We start from the raw sequence: 23,043 nt of genomic DNA on the forward strand, positions 1-23,043 counted from the left end.
AGCAGATGATCTGTTATGGTTCCTTCCAACCTGGGCTGTTCTATGATTTAGTGGTTGTAGTGGCAATGTATTAAAACTGACTCATTTTCCCCTGGGGGGGCAAAAGCCGTAGAAAAGCTCCAGAACAAATGCCTTCCTGGTGGAATTTCTTGGATGAAAGTTTTACAGACTTGGGAGTATCCAAGTACAAGCTGCCTTTCCCTGGCAGCTTCTTTCCACATTCCCGTATTTCATCTTCATTTGGGACCTGCATTAACATTTACTGAAGGCAGCTGCAGACTTGGGTGCACTGCAGGGATGCGTGTAGTCTGAGTGAATCCATGTACTTGCTCCGATTTATGTAGTACAATAGGCCCCCCAACAGAAGCAGTGTTTAAATTGGAAGTTATTATCCAGTTACAGCAAAAGCCAGAAGCAGAGACTGTAAAGTGCCTACAGCACCTGAGGTGAATAAACCATCTGTCAAACAGGCTGACTCCTGCTTGAGGAACAGTGACTTACTGCCATTTGAAATGCTGGTTAATAAAACTTAAAAAGGGTCTGAGTGGGGCCCAAAGCATTGCTGGGGGGAACACGGGTACAACAAATCCTGCTTACAAACCTGAGGTGCCCAATCCTAACAGCTTTTAGTAGATCAATCTATTGCCACATTTATCCAGTGCCCAAACCAGGATCTGTAAAACACCAACAATAATTCAAGATGTTTCAGCCCCTTACTGTTAGAAACTAAGTCTTCAGAACTGTTTACGCATCAGTGACAGTTATTTGCTAAGGGTACTGACTGCTGGGAAGCAAAAGGAATATTTTAAGTGTTTAAAGAATGGAATTATATTTACTTATTGCAGTGACCTGTTTACCTTCAAATCTGTCAATGTCCTTGGTTTTCTCCTACCTCCTTTTCATCACCTTCCCTTTTACTTCCTGCATTTTCTGCCTTGCCAAATAGCACATGGACAGGTAGTATCCCTCTCTGTCCCTTTCTGAGGTCAGGAACTGCTCTTAGTGACACGCACCAAATTACAGTTAGTCACATCCTAGAACCTATTTCCTGTATCCTGCCCCCCCCCCCCAACAGTTTTACAGCTGCTAAAGAGTTAAATGTACCAATATTCACATATGCTATACTCCAGTCAGTATAATGTACCTGGAGCTTAGACTGTCCTTTTCACAATTCAAGAACACTCAGATCTTTCTAAATACCGGAGCCTGATGAATGGGAGTTCCAAAAGCAACTCAAGCATCATTCTCAAGTCATGACAAGTAAAAAACAATGGCTTTGAAGGTCGTACCTGCAGGAATTCATTCGTTCAGATCATATTCGCTCATATGTTAACAGATCAAAGCATTTCATGCTGCTGTGAGTTTAAAATCCTAGATGTCTTCTCACTACAGCGAACTGTTTTTCAGATGAGACTCAAATAGTGAAAAGTTTCAGTGTTAGAAAGCAGACTTTATTCCAGGAAATGAAAGAATATAAAACCAACATATTTAATGGAAAGAAAAAGTATCTTACAAAAATGTCTTAATTCTAGAAACTACAACAGTAGTAATAAAACCTTAAAAGACAACTAAGTGTTTATTCAGAAGCAGCATAAATCCAGACAACACATGAAAATCTCAAGTGTTTATTGTTACCCTTGAAGTGCATATATTCCTTTACAATTTTGTGCCTTTCCAAAGGAACAGACATACAGCAGCCATAAAATTTTTTCTTTTCAGAAAGCTTTTACTAGCTTGAAATCTCATCTTTATAATGGGATGATACAGTGAACTAGTTCCAGTGATAAGTTCCAGATTTATATAGACCAGATTTGTGAAAGAGTAAACTCAACATGGCAGTTTTTAATACTGCCACAAAAGGTGACAAAACACACAATTCAAGTGAGTTCAGACAGGCAACAGACACAAGACATTCATAAAAATCAATTGTTTAATACAAAATACTCAGCTAAAGATAATTAAAGATAAAAAGAAAACGCTTTTCATAAGTAAACAGCATGGGCCCTATCTTCCGATGTCAACAATGACATGTTATTATGTGGGTACCTCTAAGGTTTAAATACAATGAGTGCAGGCTAAATTACTTCCACCTCTTTTATAAAGTAAAGATGGAAGATGGAATCACCCAACACAGAAGTCTGAGTACCAGAAGTTAAATTCCCATTTTTAAATGGCTTTCAAGTGAGACTTTCCCCATTCACTACAAGGATACCTCTGTAGCTTCTTTGGCTGAGGCCACCGACTCTGAATAGCAATCCCAAACAAAATGGGAAACACTTCCACTGCTGGGAAAGAACCAAAGAGGATAGTTTGGTCAGAATGCTAAACATTATGGAACAATTCTAAGCTTATGAACAAAATGTTCTATTTCTAAAGAGATGAATGTGAATTCACAATTGTAGTCTTTAATTTAGTAAGTATCACAGTATTGACAATGTTCATAAATATCATTAGTTTTGAAATAAAGACTTCAAAAAAAAAGCACAAATATATTATTCTGGAACAATTAATGAGTTTTTATTTCAGATTCTAAATTAAAATTTTATTTTAAATTTAGTCATTTGCTGCAAACATTATGTAGTGGCATCACTTTTACCAACCCTATTCCCAGGGAGGTGGAGATAGTACCAGAATGCAGAATAGGCAACAAGGCTTATTCTCTCCCTCAGTATTTCCATAAAACCTTACATACTGTAGTTTATGGCAAATGCCAGATTCCAGCCATTTCACCTGTGTTACCATTGCATACATAAAGTTGCAGTGTACCTGGTGGATAATAGCCACAACGCCCCATCACACTGACTGATGTTGACTAGACTTCTATTTGCACCTCAAATAGCATTCAATTTTGGGCCCCTCATTACAAGAAAGACATTGAGGTGCTGAAGTAAGCACCAAAGGGCAACAAAGCTGGAGAACAGTATGAAGAGCAGCTGAGGAAACTAGAGGTATTTAGTATGGAGAAGAGAGGCTGAGGGGGGGACCTTATCACTCTCTACAGCTACCTGAAAGGAGGTTGTAGTGAGCTGGCGGTCAGTCTCTTCTCCCCAGCAACAAGTGACAGGATAAGACGTAACACCCTCAAGCTGCGCCAGGGGAGGCTTACATTGGACACTGGGAAAAATTTATTTACCAAAGGCAGGATCAGGTGTTGGAACAGGCTGCCCAGGGCAGCGGTGGAATCACCATCTCTGGAAGTGTTCACAAACCATGTAGATGAGGCCCTCAGTGACATGGCTTAGTGATGGACTTGGCAGTCCTGGGGTAATGGTTGGATTTGATGATCTTAAAGGTCTTTTCCAACCTAGTTGATTCTAGGACTCCAGCTTCTTGTCCTTCCAGATGGTGTGGACTGGAGAGAACAGACTCCGACATTTCAGTTCCATGGGGACAATGAAATGCTTCACCTCACTTGGCAATGATCTGCATCCATCTCAAGAGCATCAAGAGCGTATTGGCAAAAGCCTTTCCTTCCCCTGAGAAACACCAATTGCAATATGAAGCTTACAGCCTTAGTAAGTTGAAATGGAAAGTCCTTTGGATCTCTGAAAGTTTCAGATCCCTCTCTTCAAGAAGGATTCAAAGAGGGCTTGGGAGTCTTTGTGTAAAACTGAACATAAACAAATCACATGCAGAAAACCTTAAACCATTTCAACGCCTGGGCCAGAAACACCACGCCGTACCTGGGAGAACCAAAGCAATGATTATAGAAGAAAAAAGATTTACTGCGTTATTGTCCAATATGGGTTTTCCAGATATGTGCTTGGAGTCTTTTGTTTGGTGGTTGACAACCATGCCAATATTCTGGTCAAAACCTGGGGAAAGATAAAAGACTTCATTTTACAAAGCCAACCAAGCTGAAAAGAAACCTAGTAACCAAACGTATGCAACTTCATAAATTTAGTTTACCATTATGTGTTAAACCTCTGTAAGAAAAGACAGCAACAGACTAAATTAAATCACAGTTAGTTTAATCTGGTAGCTTCAAAGAATGGAATACGAATACAGTATTTTGTGTTAGAAGTTATTTCTTTTGCAAAGTTACACTTTTGCTAGGTCTACTTCTCTCTTTATGTATTTTTATAACTAAGAAAGGAATGGAGCAACCTGAATCAGGAGAGGAGTAAGTTGTTCTAAGGCACTGGATGCTCATTTCAACCAAACAGAAACAACTGATTAGCCACATGTATTTCCTGTCATGAAGATGTATTTGTTTTCAAAGGAAAATTATGGAAATAATATTACTATTATTTGATCTGTCCGAAAACGAGCTTCTTATGAAACTTGACTTTATCATTTCTACTTACATAGCAGTTTTATACTACCAGCAGCTGTTTGTTTTTTTTTCCTGGTACTTAAGCCATTTCTTGCTCTACCTCTGTATTATCAGTACTCTAGTACCGTATTTCAATAGCTGTTACTGTACACAGTTAGCCTAACTTCTGTCCAGCTGCATTACTTTCTAAGCTGATCAAAGTCTAAAATTCTAGCACGATTGATTTTAATGCCAACTCAAGCTGTAGTGAAGCATGTAACTGGGTATGTATGTCCATGTGCACACCTTTAAGGATGACAACAAAGAAACATTCCAAAATAAATCAGTATATTTTATATTAACACTATTTTCTCTTATCTATAAATCCTACAACATGGAAATTTAATTTTGAACTGCTGCTTTATGACAAAAAGATTTTCAGCACCTCAGACAAAACTTAAAAAACCCCACAGCACGAACCTGCCTGGCAGGAATATAGCTGCTATTACTTTTACCTTTGAATCATGTTTTTAAACCTAGCTTTGGATAATGCAAAAAAGCTACAGAAAAATCCAGCTTCAAAGCCTGATAGTTTCTCTTAACACTTGCTCTGTTTCAGGAAGTTGTAAGTTTTCTTGAGAGAAAAACTGGGAATAAATTTTTATAGATATATACTTCAAATGCACATAAAGTGTAGACTGAGAGAATTAACAAGTAGTAGGAAAGGTAACAGTAATTCCTTCTATTCCTTTTGTTATTTACAGAGTATGTCTGGCCTCAGACTGATAACACAGGAAAATTTTAATGTAATTCTGTGCAGCTATTCAAAGTTTTATTTAATAAATGTGTGGACAGGGAAAAACTTTCACCTAGAAGCTGGCTATCACAGTATATTACACAAACCAAACCTAGGAGGATTACCAACAAGAAAAACATTGACAAAAGGGATTAGCAGTGGCAGCATAGTATGTTCAAAAGAATACACAATTCTTTATTACCACTGCCATATTTATTGTTTTTCAAGATGCTGCAGAGAGACTGGAGTATATCTTATGAGACCACACTGAACGGGAATTGGAAAAGCAGGTTGAAGTAGGGAGGAACACAAAACCTAACAGCGTGCACCACATGAGCAGCACTATTTCATTTATATTACAGCATATATATATATATACACACACACCATAGTGTATATCCATATGTAATACAGATACTGCAGCAGTACTTATGAATTTGTAAAAGAAACTCTGACACCTGCATACTGTTCCTGCTGTGGCTAGCAAAATAAGTTGCTGAGCATGGAAAAATATCAGAAGTGAAGGATAAATAAATGCTGATAAATGCTGGCATGCATTAGCTAGGTTTACCACATACTCTTAATGCATCTGCATCATTAGAAGCATGAAACATTGTCCAAGTGCTTAAGTGCTTCTTCTTTAGTACAGAAGTTGCTAGAAATTCCTCAAATGGTTAAACACTCAATTCCATTTTAGGCTTTCTTGGAAACAGAAGGCCTAACAAGACTACAAGAAATAGAGCATAAAAACTGCTGGAAAGCCAAATCCACAGCATCAACAACAGTCTGCAGTTCTCATTGTGATGACAGACTTAAATGACTTTGATCTTTCAGGCAGGTCATCTGTACCTTCAAACCTCGGCTTCCAACAAGTAAGTAGATAAGAATTCTCTCTGTAACCAGCTATTAAACAGAATAGCATCATGTGTAGTCTTTAAACAAATTTTCAGCAGTTTACAGTTTAGCCTAAAGATTGTCTGTAGTGTTTATTCACAAAGATCCTTACAGGCAATGAGTAAAATACTGAAATCATTTAGAATAAGCCAGCCAAGGGGGTTTTTAAAAATGAACATGATTTTTTTAGTTAAAGTGACAGTTGGTTTGTCATAAACTTAATTTACAGGAAACAATACTCCAGAAGCAGTGAAAACTTAAATTGTGGGCACATGTTCCTGGAGCTTTTCTTATGTAATTCTTAAAGCTGACAATATTGCTGTCTTCAGAGTTAGAACTCAAGCTTCGGCAGTGACAACTGATTTGGGTAAATGGATAAAATTAAGCTGACGTTTTCTCATATGTTACCATAATTAGATCTATAGAGAACTAGAGGGCAGCAATTGCTTTCTGCAAGTTAACATGCTGCAGATCTCTGTTCTCTTTCAGTAATCAACAAGACAGTAACATAATACACACAAAATAAAAATATGGAAAAAAACCAGCTGCCCTTGCTCTTGTTTTCATTATCATGTCCATCACTTTAGTTCCCTTTGTCCTTTGTGTTGCTAATGCTGTATTGTCTCAGTTTAAAAATCATGTCCTCAGCCCTTCTGGAAATTCCAAGTCCATTTTGAGGTTACACTGAAGGAGGGTTGAAAAAAAGGAGAATCTTACCGCTGTATTGCATTGTAGCTCCCAAATAGGAATCCACAATAGATCCAAGTAAGCCAGCTGCTGCACCAAACACAATAATGGGCCATTGTGGAGCAGATACTTCCAGATCAGTCACGAAAATGAGTTGTGTCATGAAGTAGGCTATACCTACTACCATGCCCCCAAGCAAACTTGACAGCAGGCCCACAAAAGTAACTGCTCCGTTAGTACCTGAATCAAAGAAAACCAAGCTGATTCACAAACTTTTCCTTGAAGCCTTGCATTTGTTCAAATGTTTTATATGAAATCAAAACTGTGTTCATAGTGATCTTCCCCTCCTTATATCCACAAGCAAAAAAACCCAAGTAAAATTACCATGCATTCAAATCTTATCCTTACAAGGCATACAACTCAGATCAACATGCCAACAAAACCCAAAGACACACTGCTTTAAGGCAATGTCATCCACTGTTTAGACAAGGCCTGACAGACAGAAGGGTCACTTTAACTATCCTTGGCAAGATACCAAAGGAAATGGGTGATGTAGTTAAGTGAATTTTCTGTAGCATCTGTATTGAATATATATATTCTACTGATTAAAATTTTCATGTCTAAAAAACTGAGTTGTAAACTTGTATTCTTTATATTTTTGTCAATATAAAGACTTTCATTAGTGCCAGAGATGAGAACTGACAGCACTCACCAAGAATGATTTTAGCTCCCATCAGTGAGAAGCAGCAGAAACACAACTGAGTATATTCCATTTCAGCAAATGCATTCCTGCTAACATTTTCTAATCCCAGATTTCTGATGTTTGGGGTTTTTTGAGGTTTGGTGTTTTTTTTAATTTTCAAGTCAGGTGCATAGTTCTAAACAGATTAGCATAAGAACATGAAGAACAGGTAACACCTTACCCACTGGAACCTTTTCCCAGGTTGTTATCAACCTTGGCTTGCTTTTACTCATAACACTACCAATCTCTGAAGCCCATGTATCACCAGCAGAGCATGCCAAAGCTCCCAAAAGGGATAAGCACATCCATGATGCTGTGTATTGCTTTGAAAAGTCTATAGGAATTTCACCCGGTCCATTTTCTATCATATATAAGATAGCCAGCTCAGTAGGAACACCACCATTACACAATACTTGCAACCAATTCCTCTGTCCACCTAAAGTGACAAAAATGAAGGTTAGTATTTTCAGGCAAAATACCCTGGACAGGCAACAGCACAAGACAAAAGCAAAACACACATATAAAGTTAAAATTAAAAGGATACATTTTAGAACCAGAAACTAGATAGCAATTTATTAAACAGAACAGAAGCAAAAGCAAAGTTCACTTGCTAGCGTTCATACTGATGGGGTTGGAGAGGAGGCACAACAACAGTGTGCCTTATTTTGGACATTACATCTCATCTGCCCCTTTGAAAGAAAGAGGAATATATAGTGTTTATTCTTCACAAGGAATCTGGAAGAATTTAAAAGTTATGGCTTACCTTCTTTGTATTCTGAATCTATTTGCTTCTTTATATCTTTTTTCCATTTAGTAAGTTTTGAAGAAGTAACAAAAAATACAAACAAAGAGGTGAAGAAACTGTAATTTGCAACTGTAAGGATAAATCCAACCACCAATCCTATGGGAAAAAAAAAGTATATAAAGTTCTTTCATGTAACACTTCTCAAAGCACTTAAGTGTTTTGAATTTCTTAAATACAAAAAGTATGATAAACCTCAATCATGCAAGAAGAGAATTACTGAAACATCTAATACCTGTGTAATAATTTCAAAGACATCTTGATCAGAAAATAAAAAACCAGGTTATTTTTGCAATTTTCCCTTAAGTTTTATTCCCAAATTGCTAGTTCTATTGCTAAAGTATGTGATCTTTAAGACCTTCTCTTGACACAAATTAGCAATACTGCACAAAATAAAAAAACAAAAACAAAACAAAAAAAAAAAAAACAAACAAACAAAAAAAAAACCAATAAATAAATAAATAAATAAAAGGCCTAAGTTTATATAATTTAAACTGAAGTACTCTGCCTGTAGAATAGAATTATTGTGTAAAAACCATATATAGCGCTGTGGCTGTGTCTCTATCAGCAAATTTATCTTCTGGTCTCTAAGATAACCTGAACAACCCTCTTCCGTATCTTAACGGATGCTATTTGTCCTTTCTGGTCCTCATTTTCTTTTTCCATTTTTGATTTTAAGCCATCCTTTTCCTTCTGTAAGTATTTAAGCTCCTGGGTGTACTTCTGTTTTATCTCCTCTTTCACAGGGGAGGCCTAATTCCTACTGCCTACCATGAGATTAAAATTCTTCACAAATCAAAGAAAACTGGCTGCACATAAAGCAAATGCCAGCATAAACTGCCTAGCAGAGCTGTTAACATTAACAGGCAGAAACAGCAGAAGAGAAAAGATGGCTTTTCTTAATTTAGAAAATGCTCCCCTCAACTCACAGACAGATCAAGACTTGCAAAACAGTCACATGGGAGGAAAGGGTTTTGAGTTCTTGTTTCCTTCCATTGACCATCAATCCAGACAACATCAGAAGACAAGGGTGAATCACATCACCCAGAAATATTGCACCAGATTTCAACAAACAGTACTGTACACCATATTGGGTTTTTTTAATAACATAATTAACAAAAATTTTTGCTTGAAGTACAGATTTCATTTTCTTAGAAGGCCAAAAAATGTCTAGAACTGCTCATATTACGGAAAGGAGAACCACGGTATCTTTACTGGTTTCCTACCAGGCACGTAGGCTACTGACATAGCTCAGTTTCATGGTATTTCTTTACCATTAACTCTTGCCATTTCTTTATTTCTACATGAATCTATCTGTATCTTAAACCAAAACATGCAATTTAACTGCATGCTGCACTGAAGTTTACAAGAATCTTCTAGGTTCATGCAAATCTAAAGAGAATACTAATCAAATGAATTACAAACAGCAGCAAAAACTATTTAAACAGGCATGAGGAAAAAAATCAGTGTGAATTTAAAGTACGTATGCTTACATTTACACTTTTATTATAATAGAACTAGGTAGTAAAGTCTTAAAAGAATATTATGTACAATACAAAGGGCCTTAGTTTAGTTTACTAAATGTTTAGCTTAGCAGTCTCACAGAAAACATACCTCCCAATGCACCACTGTGATCAAGACTCTTCTTCTTAAAACCCTGTGTAGCAATTGTTAGTGGAACCAAGATTGAAAAAAGCCAGCGCCATGGAGAAATAGGTCGTAAAGTACCTGATTAATCAAATAAAATGGTTACATATGATTCTTATAAGCCTTTTTAAAGCCTTTATATATGAAAAGTCACTATCTTCTAGTATATGTTTAAAAACTGATCTTAGAGATTAAAACCCATGGTAACCAAGCTCTTGGGTCCCTCTCCCCGCCACAGGAGTGCATCTCCTCAACAGGCAGAATTTACATCCCTCAGGACATGAGAACACATTTGTTATCTTTTACAACAGTTGTTCCTATGACTTTATTAACTCTTAAATTTTCACCAAAAGGGCTAGTCCTAGAAACATTTAAAGGCAACTAGGAATACTGAAAAAAATAAAGCTTATTTCAGCAAGCCATCATTCTCCAAACCATAATTTTTAATAAAGAACAATAACATACTATGTATTTTGTATTTAAGGAAAGGTAGCCACATGACATACAAATCAACTGTTATATAGTCTGGTTTCCACCTCACTATTTACGCTCAAGTGAGCCTGAAGAAATTTAATGCAGTTCTCCTCGTCCTGTCTGTTTCTGCAGAAAATTTGGCTTAGCTGAGAATTCACAGATGATTTAGACTTCTTAGTTTTTGCTTTGTGTAGGCCCTCTCTACCATACATGCATGCAACCCTTTCCCAACCTGGCAGCCCATCCTCATAGAATCATAAAATAGTTAGGGTTGGAAAGGATCTTCAGATCACCCAGTTCCAACCCCCCTGCCATGGACAGGGACACCTCACACTAAACCATGTCACCCAAGGCTCTGTCCAACCTGGCCTTGAACACCGCCAGGGATGGAGCATTCACAGCTTCCCTGGGCAACCCATTCCAGTGCTTCACCACTCTCACAGTAAAGAACTTCCTTATGTCCAATCTAGACTTCCCCTGTTAAGTTTTAACCTGTTACCCCTTGTCCTATCACTACAGTCCCTAATGATGAGTCCCTCCCCAGCATCCTTACAGGCCCCCTTCAGATACTGGATACTGTATCCTTTCCACTGATTTTTCTTCTCTGACAGTGGCTGCAACCTGTGCCAGGACCTCACCACCCTCACAGTAAAAAATTTCTTCTTGGTATCTAATCTAAACCTACCCTCTTTCAGCTCAAAACCATTCTCCCTTGTCCTGTCACTACATGCCTTTGTAGAAAAGTCCCTCTCCAGACTTCTTGTAGGCCCTCTTTAGGTAGAGGAAGACTGCTCTAAAGTCTCCCTGGAACCTTTTCTTCTCCAGGCTTACCAACTCAGCCTGTCTCTCAGCACACACAGGAGAGGTGTGCCTGCCCTCTAGTCCTCTCTGTGGCTCTCCTCTAGACTCGCTCCAACAGCTTCACATCCTTCTCATGTTGGAGACCTCAAAATTGACCTTCTTCCTCTATAACCACTTTTAAAAAAGGGAAGATTTGTCCACAGTCTCCTTCTCAGTATCAGGAAATACCTGATACATCTGATTCACCTGCCAGAGTGAGTCCCGAGGAGGGCCACAAAGATTTACCAGGCCTCTCCACTTTCTGCTGTCAATTCTCAATCATATTACATAGCCAGGACTGGAATATCCTAGTTAGCAGAAGAACACAGAGAGCTATAGAGCTGATACACACAATGTTGCATGTTTCAGTCCAACTTGGTTAGCTCTAAATGAGACAAACTGCTTGCTTCTGCATGACTTCTATGTGTCTGGCATCTCTCTACAAGCCAATGTAGAGGTGTCCAGACAACACAGATTTAAAGCTATACCAGGACTAATACACCATTCTAAAACCTGAAACACTGAAAACCACTGAACAGAGACATCCAGCTGCGACTGCAAAAGTCAGCTTATACTAGTGGGATATTTATTCTAGCTGGATTTATTCTGGATCCAGGGTGACACTAGGTAGTTGAGGGTCTTCACACTGCATCCCTAGGTACTCTCAGCAATACTGCATTGACATTGGAGCTGAGTATTTCCAGCATGAAACTGGCAGAAGTCTTAAGAACAGGTCTTTCCTTGTCTTAGGAAAGCAGTTAAAATCTGCTAGGTTTGCATTGATGTGAAGGCAGTACTGCTGCTTTCCTATACTGCTGTAAAAATGGTCCTAGAACTGACAGTACAGAAAGTACTAATGTCCCTGCAACTACACACAACTAAGCCACAGCCTGAGCTATCAATGAATCACAGAATCATTTGGGTTAGAAGGGACCTTAGAGCTCATCTAGTTCCAGCCCCACTGCCATGGCCAGTGACACCTTCCACTAGACCACACTTCCAAGGCCCTTTGCAACCTGGCTTTGAACACGGCCAGGAATGGAGCACCCACAGCTTCCCTGGGCAACTTCTGCTAGTGCCTCACCACCCTCACAGAGAAGAACTTCGAATATTTGCTTTCTTTCAGGAAAAGAAATTATAAAGGATACCAACATTTTACATTCAACGGGATCCCTAGGCAGTGTACCTAGAAGGGCACACTGGCCATTAACAACTTATAAACCATCAGCAGCGACTGTCAGGGCTAAGGTTTTCAGCTCTGCTGAGGCCGAAAGGAGCTGTGCAACCCCTCTTCCAACGCGGTACCCCCAGTCTGCAGGGGCTCCGCTCGCCCCTCGCCGTGTCAGCCCCCACCCGGCCTTTGCACTCACCGTAGTACGTACTTGCGGTCATGGACACGATCCAGAACACCAGAGAAATAAAAATGAGCGCGTTCAGGATGATAATATTCGCCATCATCTTGAGGTACTCTTTGAAGAAATCCTCCTCGCAATAGGACATAGGAATCCAAAAAGAGAACACCTGGAGGGGAAGCACGGGGCGCACCGCATCAGCCACACCGCTGCTGCCACCTCCTACTCCTCTTCCTGCTCCTGCCCGGCCCCTGCCGCCGCCCGAAGAGGCCCGCACCACCCCCGAGGCCGCTTCTGTTCCCCCACACCTCGGGGAGCCACCTGGAGGCACCGACCCGTTCATGGGGAGGCGGACGCTAGGCGTCGAGCTGCCAGGCGCTGTACGACTGGTAGGCCCCGATCCTTCCTCCTTCCCTCCCACCGCCTAGCTCCGCCACAGACCTGCTCCCGCGGCCCTCCGGCGCCGCCACCATTCCGCCCCGCCACCCCTCTGCGCATGCTCCGCCGAACTGCACGGCGGCGAGAAAAGAGAGGGAGAAGACGCCCTCGGTGCTGCAAGCACTCAACAGGCCTCGGGAGGGAGCTGTGGTATTGGTCATCCATTCACAGCCTTTCCCAGCCCTAGTGGGCTCCCGGGTATCGATCCTCTGCGAGACCGGTGTCTGCCTCTCGCAACCCCCCGTCCTTATTAAGCGTGCCTTCTCTGTGGTAAACGGGGCATTCGTGAGCCAGCCGCTCTCTCCGAGCTCATGGGCCCACGGCTTGCCTCTGCACCAGGGCGTCTAGTGCCTTGAACGGTGGGCTCGAATAACGACCAATGGAAAGAAGCACTAGTTAGATATAAATCAAATTTGTCAAATAGCGTTTGTGTAATAAACCTAGGCATGAAAAGCATGAAGTGAGTTGGTAATCAGTGATACCCGTGAGTATCTGGATGAGGTTTGAAACTTGCTGGAGCATTGCAGAGTTCATTAACAGGACAAGAAGGAGACTTGAAACATCTCTTGAAGCTCACATGGGATGTGAACAAGCCAAACCTGCCTGGTAGGCTTTCATTGCGCATGCTAGAATTACTCTCAAAATGCTCAACTGTAAATAATATATCCTGAGTTACTAGAAGGACTCCACAACTTCCACTTCCCGTATGAGAGGCTTTGTTGCCAAAGCAAAGAGATGAGAAACTCCACTTCTCAAAACCTCTCCCTTCATTTTGAGGCAGCTGACTATAAAGTAAACTTCTTCAGGCATCACAGAAGGTAATTCTGAAGTAGCATTTATATATTAAACATTTGCTATGTGGAAGGTAGACCCAAACCCTTCAAGTTTACAAACATGGGTTCAGATGAGCCACCTCATGAACATCCGTAACCATGGGTGCCATTTGTTACAGCCTTGTAGCGGCAGCAGAATAAAATATTTAAGTATTCAATGACAGGCAGAGTAATAGGAACATGAATTAAAAGTTCTTTTGCATACAGGAGTAGCTTTTAAGCTTAACAATTCAAATGAATAATCTTAGTGTGAGAGTTGGCAATTTCCCTGCTGATTTGAAACCGATTTCTTGCGTGTTGGCACCTGTTCATCTTTCAAGCATGTTCCATTATTTTTCATTTGGGATCTGGAGTAAGTTTCTAACAGGGTGTGAACACAGCCCAGGTTGTGGATTCTTTTGCAACAGAAACTTAGATATATCTATTTTTGTGTTGCTGTGAAAGAAACAGTCAGCTCACAGTGGCTTCTTCAGATGTTGCCTAAACTAGGGACCATGTTCTACAGAGATTTACAGATACTTGGTTTTACTTGAAGACAGCAGGCTTATTTCAGAGGTTAAAGTTAACACTTGGGTGTTTACAATGTGTTGGCTCCAGTCAGTTAGAGCCAAAATTTGAACCAGGTGCCTTAGGCAAGGGTGTAGAGGCTTTATTTTATTTTCTGCTATATTTATTGATAATAAAGACTGGGAACACCCAAATTTTCTCTGAACTGTAAATCCCCAAAACATGAATACTAATGTAGCAGGACTTACTTTCGTATACCTGGTGTTCCTTCCTAGCTCCCAACTTTTCAGTCTATCTGAGATCTGGATTTGAAATCTTAAAAGTCAGGGGCTCAGCAACTGGGCTGCTTTGTAAGAACAGGACACCTTTTAAATGTTAACACTGATATGACACTGCTTAGATGCTCCTGCCAAAATATCTAAGTAAACAGATTTTTCAACCAGAACAAGATACTTCTACTTAGACTGGTGGCTGAACAAGTAGCTGCTTGTTTAGGTGTAACCAACTTCCATAAATCTATTAATTCAAATACACTCTTAACTGAAATTAATTATTTAATTTATTGCTAATTTTTTGTTTTCTAAATTGTAATAGACTGATACTGGTTTTTCTGGTGGAGAAACAAAGATTCCTGCAGGAATCATAAACCCCTGGCTGATACCTGTGGGACTGTACATGTGGGACCATGATTAATTGTAACACACGAGCTGGTACGACAAGGGGACAGGTTTGTGGCACTCTAAAGGATCCTTCACCTTCCTTCATGGATAGGTAGCACTTGCACTGATATAGAGACATGCCAGACTATTGCACTGGCTTATCCACAAACCTTACATCTTGGCTCAAAGCCACAGACACTGCTCCTGGAGCTTACATGAGAAAGAAAAGCAAAGAGTAAACTGCTCTTGGTGCCTGGGGTGAGAAAGGTGTAGCAACCACTGTGAATAATGTTGGCTTTGATTCCTCTTTTAGCTCTGAGTCTTTTGCTGTATGCACTTTAGCTCTTCTGCTTTTTCTGTATGTGGCTTCATACATCCCTCTTTCAGTTTTTTCTATTATATGGAGCCAAAAAGTTTTCCTGCAGTCACTTGGTACACATGGAATGTTACAAGAAGATCTGGAAATGAAAAAGAAAGAAACCCAAAGTTGGATTTCTTTCCACTTTTAGAAACTGAAAGAAGTTGCCACATTTTTGAAAGTAACATCTACAGCAGTTACTGTCATTGGCCCAAATACTGTGTTTAAAGTCCTTTTTTCTAGATGTTGCCCTTTGTTTTTACTAAGTCCTGCAATAATGATTAACAATAAAATCACAGTGCTTTCAATGGGCAAATGTGTTGTTTGGGAGGGTTTTTTTTAATTTAAATTAAGCACCCATCTAGATGTGTACAGTATCATGAATTCAGAATTCATGTACTTAAAATGCACTCTTGATCAGTAAGAACAGTATTGTATAATACATGCAATGCATACATTGAATAAATAGTTTTTGCTTATTAAAAAACACATTCCCAATTCATACCTAATAATATTGATAAGCTTGATAATTTAAAAAAGGCAAGTAACAGTTGCTTGAGACAATTCCCCATGCTTTCCCATACAAATACATTCTTGAAACAAGAAAAATCTGAGAAGTTTAAATAAAAGAAATAGTTAGAATTACAGGCTGCCCAGTATTGAGAAGAAGAGCTCCTTCTTACCATTTTCCCAGATCTAAAGGATGCAAAGCACTACCAGCGCAGAGTCTAGAAGTAAAAATAAATACGATTTAATAGGAGACAGTAATGCAAGATGATTAAAGGCAGTATGACCAACTGAAGATAATGGCATGTTACTGTACATAGCATGCTAACCACTCTTTTGCATGCATTCTTTTCCCAGGAATACATAAGAATTTAGTAGGTTTGCCATAATATAGAATAAAAATTCCAAATTTTCATGAAGTAGAAGTAGGCTTTCTGTTCTGTTCCACCTTTTTATATCTCTGATAGTACTCTACATTTCTTTAGTCTGCTTAAAACATTCATATTTGTGAGAGTTCTGTTTTTGTTATGCTATTCTTTTTCCTTAGTGGTATAAAATCAACAGGAAATGCTGATCTGACCATGGAATAATCTGTTTCACCTCCCTCCATAGTCTTTTACAGGATAAAAAATACTGTTCATAGTAGAGATAAAAGAAAGACAAAAGGAGCTGGCCATTGTCTTTTAAAAACAGAGGAAGCTATTAAAATTGTCTTTGGAGATGAGTATTGTTTGGTTTACAGTTAATAGGATAATGAAGGAAAAAGAACTGCTTCAATGATCTTGATTTTTACTACTTTCTTTAACTTGGCTGTTACAGGATAAAACACCATACTTGGACATGAGCTTTTATGCTGTATTTTCCTTGTAACACTCCACAAGAATTTATATCTGTACATATATTTACTTAATGGAATATTTCTGCTTCTTATCAATTGCCTCTGTAGTTTTTGTGCTTGATAGAATGCATTATGAGTAATATAGCTTGAAACTTAAATACTAATTTAAACTTTTTTTATTCTTCATTGTTAAACTTGTCTTTCTAATAACAAAAAAAAATATTGAAGACAAAATACTGTTAAATACATGAAATTAAAAATCTCTAAACGTTGTTAACATTGCACTAAGTATAGTTACTGGCAAGAGCCTTGAATAAATATTCACACTTCTAGAGAAGACAAAATAGTAAGACTGTAAAATCTTATGGCGATAGTGTCATTAGATAGTTTACATAAAACAGAAGGAAAAGCCTCATACTGCAGGTAAATATCCATTTTAAGTAGAGCACCCAAAATTAGCAGTCACCTGTGAAAATACCTATCAAATTGCAAACACTTCTGGAAACAACTGTTGGCATTTGCTAGGTATTTGTGATGGTGTGGTCCACATGTCCGATCAGACTCCTCAAACCTTTGAGTCTGTCTGGAGGAAAACTGGGAGGTTAGGCTCCTCCAGGAGGAATCTAGCTCATGTACACCAGAACTCCTTTGAGAAATGAATGCCAACATGTGGTGGATGAGAACAACCATGGGACAGACATCAAAGCTGCATCATTGTTCTGTATCACCGCACCAGGTAAACCATAGTCTGTGTTGACAGAATAATAGCTATGCAGGGGAACAGGACTGACTGGCTTTTAGATTTAGATAACTTCTAAATGATTCAGAAGCATTAAGTTACATACATTTTTAGCCTGTAAAAACACACATCCTTCCACGTCTGCCTCAACACAACTGGGTGTAACTTGCCATACACAGTGATTTAAATTAGCAGTTTGACCTGTTTAGGCAGACTGAGCAGAAGTGATGGAACTATGCACATTTTTTTTTCCTACATATATCATAGTTAGATTTATGATTTTCAGCAAAAGAACTAGGTCACATTTACCTTTAGGGTATTTAGCGATATTGGACAATTCTGGTAAATACTGCTAAAGATTTAGGATGCCTTTTTACTGTGCTTAAAATAATTTGTAAGAAATACTGGGGGACAAGGGGATGAAACAAAGCTGAATCTAGACATGGAATAAAGTCTTAATGAAAAGTATTGTCCTCCAGGTTATGAATGACTAGGCCTGGATTCTGACGGGTTTGCTAAGCTCCCATTGAGATGGAAGGTGCCCAAGTATCTGTGAAAACATGAGCTGTAGTTTTTTTAAAAGGAAAATACTTGGAAATGCAGTCCAGAGGAAGGGCTGATGGGAGCTATGAAATTGCTGAGCTGGGGCTTCATAAAAAGGATCAGTGGCTTCAGGAAGAACAAAAAGTCTACGGCAAAAATGGGGATTGCTAAGAAAAGAAGGCCAGAGGGAACGCCTGTGAAATGCCTGTGGAGATAGGCTGGAACATGGAAAGAGAACCCTCAGAAGGTAGAAAAAGCTCTGCTGAATGACAGCAAGAAGCAGCATGTAGGTAGGAAGGCAGAAGGGTTAATACCATGAATGGATATACGAGTGTGAAGTGGATGGTCCAACACACCTCAATGCCAGTTTTCAGATTTAAATGCAGAGGAAATTCCCTTTTTTTCTGTCTTCTTGTCAGCATGTTCAAATGAACTGAGCTCAAAAAGAGATTTTTGGTTGCAGATGTGACAGTTTCATAAAAAAAAATTGAGTGCACTCACCTTCAAATGAATTAATGGGCTGGAAATTACTGGGCATGTAGAAGACCAATGTCCTTACTTGTCTTCACAAAACTAAGCAGCACAAGTATTGAAACTGGGTTTACTATTCTCTGTGGCCAACAAACTGGATTTCAGGACATCTGCTTTTTAATAAAGAGCAATTTTTGTATCAAGTACTTTACTCATGCAAATACATTACTTTTGATTTTGGTAGTACAGAATTTTAGTTCTGTTTCACCCAGGAGAAACACCTGAATATCAAGCTTCAAACACTGCTAAAAAGCCAAAGACTTTTTTTGCTTTAGAAACTGGGTAATTAAGTATGAAATGTGAAGACATTCTGGAAAACTAAAACTACAGAGTATGGAAGGAAAGTTTTACCTAAAACAGATGGGTATAACAGTGTGCACTCAAAAGTTAGGCAAAAATATCCCTTACCTTTCAAGACTTCAGTGCAGATTCAAATGAACTGGTGCAGATAAAGTATTTCAAAAACAAGATCAGTTTAAGTCCTGTGACAAACTGCAGATTCCCAAGGTCTTCAGCAACAGAAGTTTCTCATCAAAAAGAATATTTTAACTGGCTGTTCTGCTTCTTTGCCGTTGTAATTTATTCCTATTCTTTCAGTCACAAACAGTAAAGTGATGCCACAGTAAATAATCCTGTTGTGAAGCAGATGAAAAATGGAGAAATCAAGATGTTAACAAACAGGGTGGAGCCCAATCCACTCCTCCTGCTAAAGAGAGTGTCAGTTAAAGACTTCTTTTCATGTTCTTGTGATTTACGAGATCCACCCAGTGTCATAAATTGGTATTGAAGTTGCAGAGCACCCTATCGCTGTGCAAAATACACTAAGGTACTACTGGTTTAATCTCAGAAAAGACTGTAATTCTGACTTGCTGGGTGGAGGAATAACGTCTCAATTTCAGCTAGGAGAGAGTTAATCTCTTCCTAGAGGCTAGTACAGCACAGTGTTTCGGATTTAGTGTGAGTACAATGCTGATAACACACTGATGTTTGAATTGTTGCTAAGTAGTGTTTATACTAAATCAAGGACTTTTCAGCTTCTTGTGCTCTGCCAGCGAGCAGGCTGGGTGTGCACAAGACGTTGGGAGGGGATAAAGCCAGGAGAGTTGACCGCAACTGACCAAAGGGAAATTCCACACCCTATGATGTTATGTCACAGTATATAAACTAGGGAGAGTTGACCAGGAGTCACTGATGGCTGCTTGGGTTGAGCTGGGCATCTATCAGTGGGTGGTAAGCAAATGTATGGTGCAATTGTATTTTTGCCAAAGATTCAAACCTAAAAGTAGTTTTGTCAAAGTCTTTAGATTTATGTCTTGAAAGCGAAGAACTCAAGACCTCTTTCAGAATCAGTACTGCAACACAGACAGCTGCTGACTTTTTTTCCCCTGAAAACTGGTCTTACAGTTTCACTAGAAAACACATCCAAAATATAACTGGTAATGAAAAGTTCCCTGCACAGTAATCAGGCCACTAGTAGCTGCTGCCTGATGTAAGCTACTGAAACATTTACAGAAATGCCTCATGGCATGATGTTGAAGTATTCATTGTCTTAGGACACTGTGGTGTATACATAAAAGTTAAGTTCAGCCCGTGGAAGCCACTGTTCTCCTATTAATTAACACAAGGAGATTTCTGCAATGTGTCCATCCTGTGAAGTCACAGTCATTATGTGAACTGAAATGACCAGTATAAAGGCATATTTCTTTCTCCATAAACTAAAAGAGAAGCTTTGATGATAAATTTATACTGCTAAATAAAGAATACCTCAGTGCAGCACAAGCACTGACCTCACAGTGATACTGTGTAATTGTAAATGTACTCTGCAGCTGTATTTGGACTTCTCCAATGAGCTGTTTCCAGGAGGTCCTTAGAGAGTGGGCTAGTCCTAAAATCCAGCTGGCTCTGGAGTCAGGGGTTGGACTCAACCCCACTTATTTAGCAGCACAGGCAAAGTGAAATATTAACTTTCTGTGCTTTAAATTGGGGTCTTTGTGAATGTCATCCCCTTCCACTTCTGTTTTGACAAGTTAAGATTCCTGAGTTTTTTTCTGAAGATAGTGTAAAAAGATGTCTGGAGCTGAACAAAACGCTTAAAATTCTTTGATTTTCCTGCATTCATAGTTCAGATTAGGCTGATGAATAACAGTAAAGTGCTACAAGAAAAGCTGAAAAAAATGTTCTGGCAGAGAAGGTCATGTCATACCCCTTTACAGATCAATTTAATTCTCTGAGTCTGCAATCCCAAAGTTGTCACACCTACCAACTGAGAAGTAACATGCATACTCCTTTTTTTTTATTTAATATAACTTTCATGAGGTGTTAATTTTTGGAAGTCTGGTTCCCTTGTTGATATTTTCGATAGTATAAATAGGCAACCTTGGTGGTCCAGGTTTCCTGGGATGGCTTTTTCAGCTGGTATGAAAAGACTTCCAATGGAAAAATAAAGATAATAAAACCCAAACAAAAGAAATCACAAAAAGTAACTACTGGTGGGTTTTTTTTCCTGATTGAAAGAAACCCTGGATACTCTGGTCCTGGATCATCCCCACCCTCATTTTAAAAGGGAAACCCTGGCATATTTCCAACTTGCAAAAACATTTTCCAACAAAAATCATTCCTGTCAGCAGCCAACATTTATCTTGCTGTTCTGTCCTTAACCCTGCAGCATTACGTCCTGCCTCTTCCTATGCAGACTGCCACAGCCATCTTTGTGTTATAGAGCAACCCCCAGCACCACTCCATGACATCAGAGATGTTCCCCTATAATAGCGAGACATAACCCTTTTTTTGTAGATGGGTCCTGTTCTAGCAGCTCCACAGGACATCCAGCTTCAGGGTGTGCTGTCTTCTTGTGGTTTAATCCCAGCAGCTGTTTGCTCACTCCCCCCACCCTGGGTGGGATGGGGAGGAGAACTGGTTGAGATAAGAACAGTTTAATAATTGAAATGAAATAAAATGTAATAATAATAGAAATAATAGCTACAATAACAATAATAGGAAACACAAAAAAAAAAGGAAAAATGAAAATTCAGAAAACAAAAGGGATGCACAATACAATTGCTCAGCACCCACTGACTGATACCCAGCCTGACCCAAGCAGCAATCTGGGCCTTCCTGGTAATTCCCTCCAGTTTATATCCTCAGTATGATGAACCCCTTTGGCTAGTGTGGGTCAGCTGTCATGGCTGTGCTCCCTCCTGGCTTCTTGTGCACCTCCTTTCTGGAGCATGAGAAGTCCTTGACTTAGAGTTAACCATTGCTTAGCAACAACTAAAATGTTATCAACATTATTTTTAGACTAAAGCCTAAACCACTGTGCCAGCTACTAGGAAGAAAATTAACTCTATCATAGCCAAATCAGGACATGTCTCTACTTCCACCAAAGTTCTACAATCCTATTCATTGGCAACTGCCTCTTCATGGTCTCATGCACTGCCAGTGAGCAGTGGCACAAGAAGGTGGAACGGAGCACAGCTAGGACAGCTGACCCGAACTGGCCGAAGGGGTATTCCATACCCCAGCATGTCATGACCAGTATATAAACTGGGGGGAGTTGGATGAGAGCTGCCAGTCGCTGCTCAGGGAGAGGCTAGGCTTCAGTCAGTGGGTGGTGAAAATTGTATTGTACACTAATGTCATGTTTTTTTGTTTTCTCTCTGTCATTATTATTATATTATAGCTTATTTTAATTATTAAATTGTTATTATCTTCACCAGCAGGTTTTACCTTTTCTCCAGTTTCCATCCCACCTGGGGCAGGGGGACAAGCAAGGGGCTGTGTACTTAGTTGCCACCTGGGGTTAAATCACAGCAATCACCAAGAAACGTTTGAGTGAATGCCTCATTTTGGAATACTCCTTGTATTACACAGCAACCAGGGGACTCATTTCACAGGACACGTTGTCCAGGGGGTCTGTAAAGCCCTAGGAATCCAGCATCATTTGCTCTGTTGAGCTGTTGAAAGGAAGAATTCTGTTTAAGAAACATACTGGCCAAAATTTGTGAAGAAACTGGCCTAAAATGACCAAATGCTTTACCTTTGTCCCCAGTATACATCAAGGACACTGTGAATAAAAACACATGCACTATCCCCATAAGAAGTTCTTGTAAGTAAACCCATAAGGTTACTGCGTACCCTCACCTAAGCCACCACATGGATCCAAGCTACAAATGACTGATGACATCAGGTTGAATTACTGCAAGGCTCTAATGAAATGTGTGAGGGTTATTCACTCACAGGTTGCTTGATTTCAGGTGAGGTAACTTTCTTCCCAATAGCCGGTGCAGTGCTGTTTTTGCTTTAGCCTGAGAACAATGCTGATGACACACCGATGTTTTAGTTCCTGCTAGGCAACACTTCCTGATCAAGGACTTTTCAGTCTGTCGTGCTCTTGCCAGTGAGGAGAGGCACGAGAAGCCAGGACAGAGCAGAGACAGGACACCTGACCCAAACTAGCCAAAGGGGTATTCCATAGCAAAGGATGTCATGCCCAGTAGGTTAAGTGGGAGGAGCTTGGTAGATGGGGCTGGGTATTGGTCAGTGGGTGGTGAGCAATTGTACTGTGCATCACTTGTCTTTCTTGTGGTTTATTCCTCTCTCTA

At 39.6% G+C, this 23,043-nt stretch overlaps 1 protein-coding gene across 5 annotated transcripts; it reads right to left on the minus strand.

Annotated features, from left to right (window-relative positions):
- Nucleotides 1–1,611: 1,611 nt before the first annotated feature.
- TMEM19 (transmembrane protein 19) lies at nt 1,612–15,985 on the minus strand. 5 transcript variants are annotated; one of them, XM_061367991.1, is made up of 7 exons: nt 15,968–15,985; nt 12,508–12,658; nt 9,791–9,904; nt 8,138–8,275; nt 7,556–7,810; nt 6,663–6,872; nt 1,612–3,815 (listed from the first exon to the last, which is right to left on the minus strand). In XM_061367991.1, the coding sequence occupies exons 1-7, from the start codon at nt 15,968–15,970 to the stop codon at nt 3,652–3,654; spliced, it is 1,035 nt and encodes a 344-aa protein (XP_061223975.1). In that variant the 5' UTR covers nt 15,971–15,985; the 3' UTR covers nt 1,612–3,651. The 5 variants fall into 5 exon arrangements, with proteins under 5 accessions (XP_061223975.1, XP_061223973.1, XP_061223972.1 ...); XM_061367989.1 differs by lacking the exon at nt 15,968–15,985 and adding an exon at nt 12,931–13,027 and having other exon boundaries at nt 12,520–12,658; XM_061367988.1 differs by lacking the exon at nt 15,968–15,985 and adding an exon at nt 12,931–13,027.
- Nucleotides 15,986–23,043: the final 7,058 nt, after the last annotated feature.

Source organism: Neopsephotus bourkii, unplaced genomic scaffold (assembly GCF_033783945.1).
Source record: "Neopsephotus bourkii isolate Nb327-2 ecotype Australia unplaced genomic scaffold, CSIRO-AGI_Nbou_v1 NB_1423, whole genome shotgun sequence".
NCBI classification, from domain to species: domain Eukaryota; kingdom Metazoa; phylum Chordata; class Aves; order Psittaciformes; family Psittacidae; genus Neopsephotus; species Neopsephotus bourkii.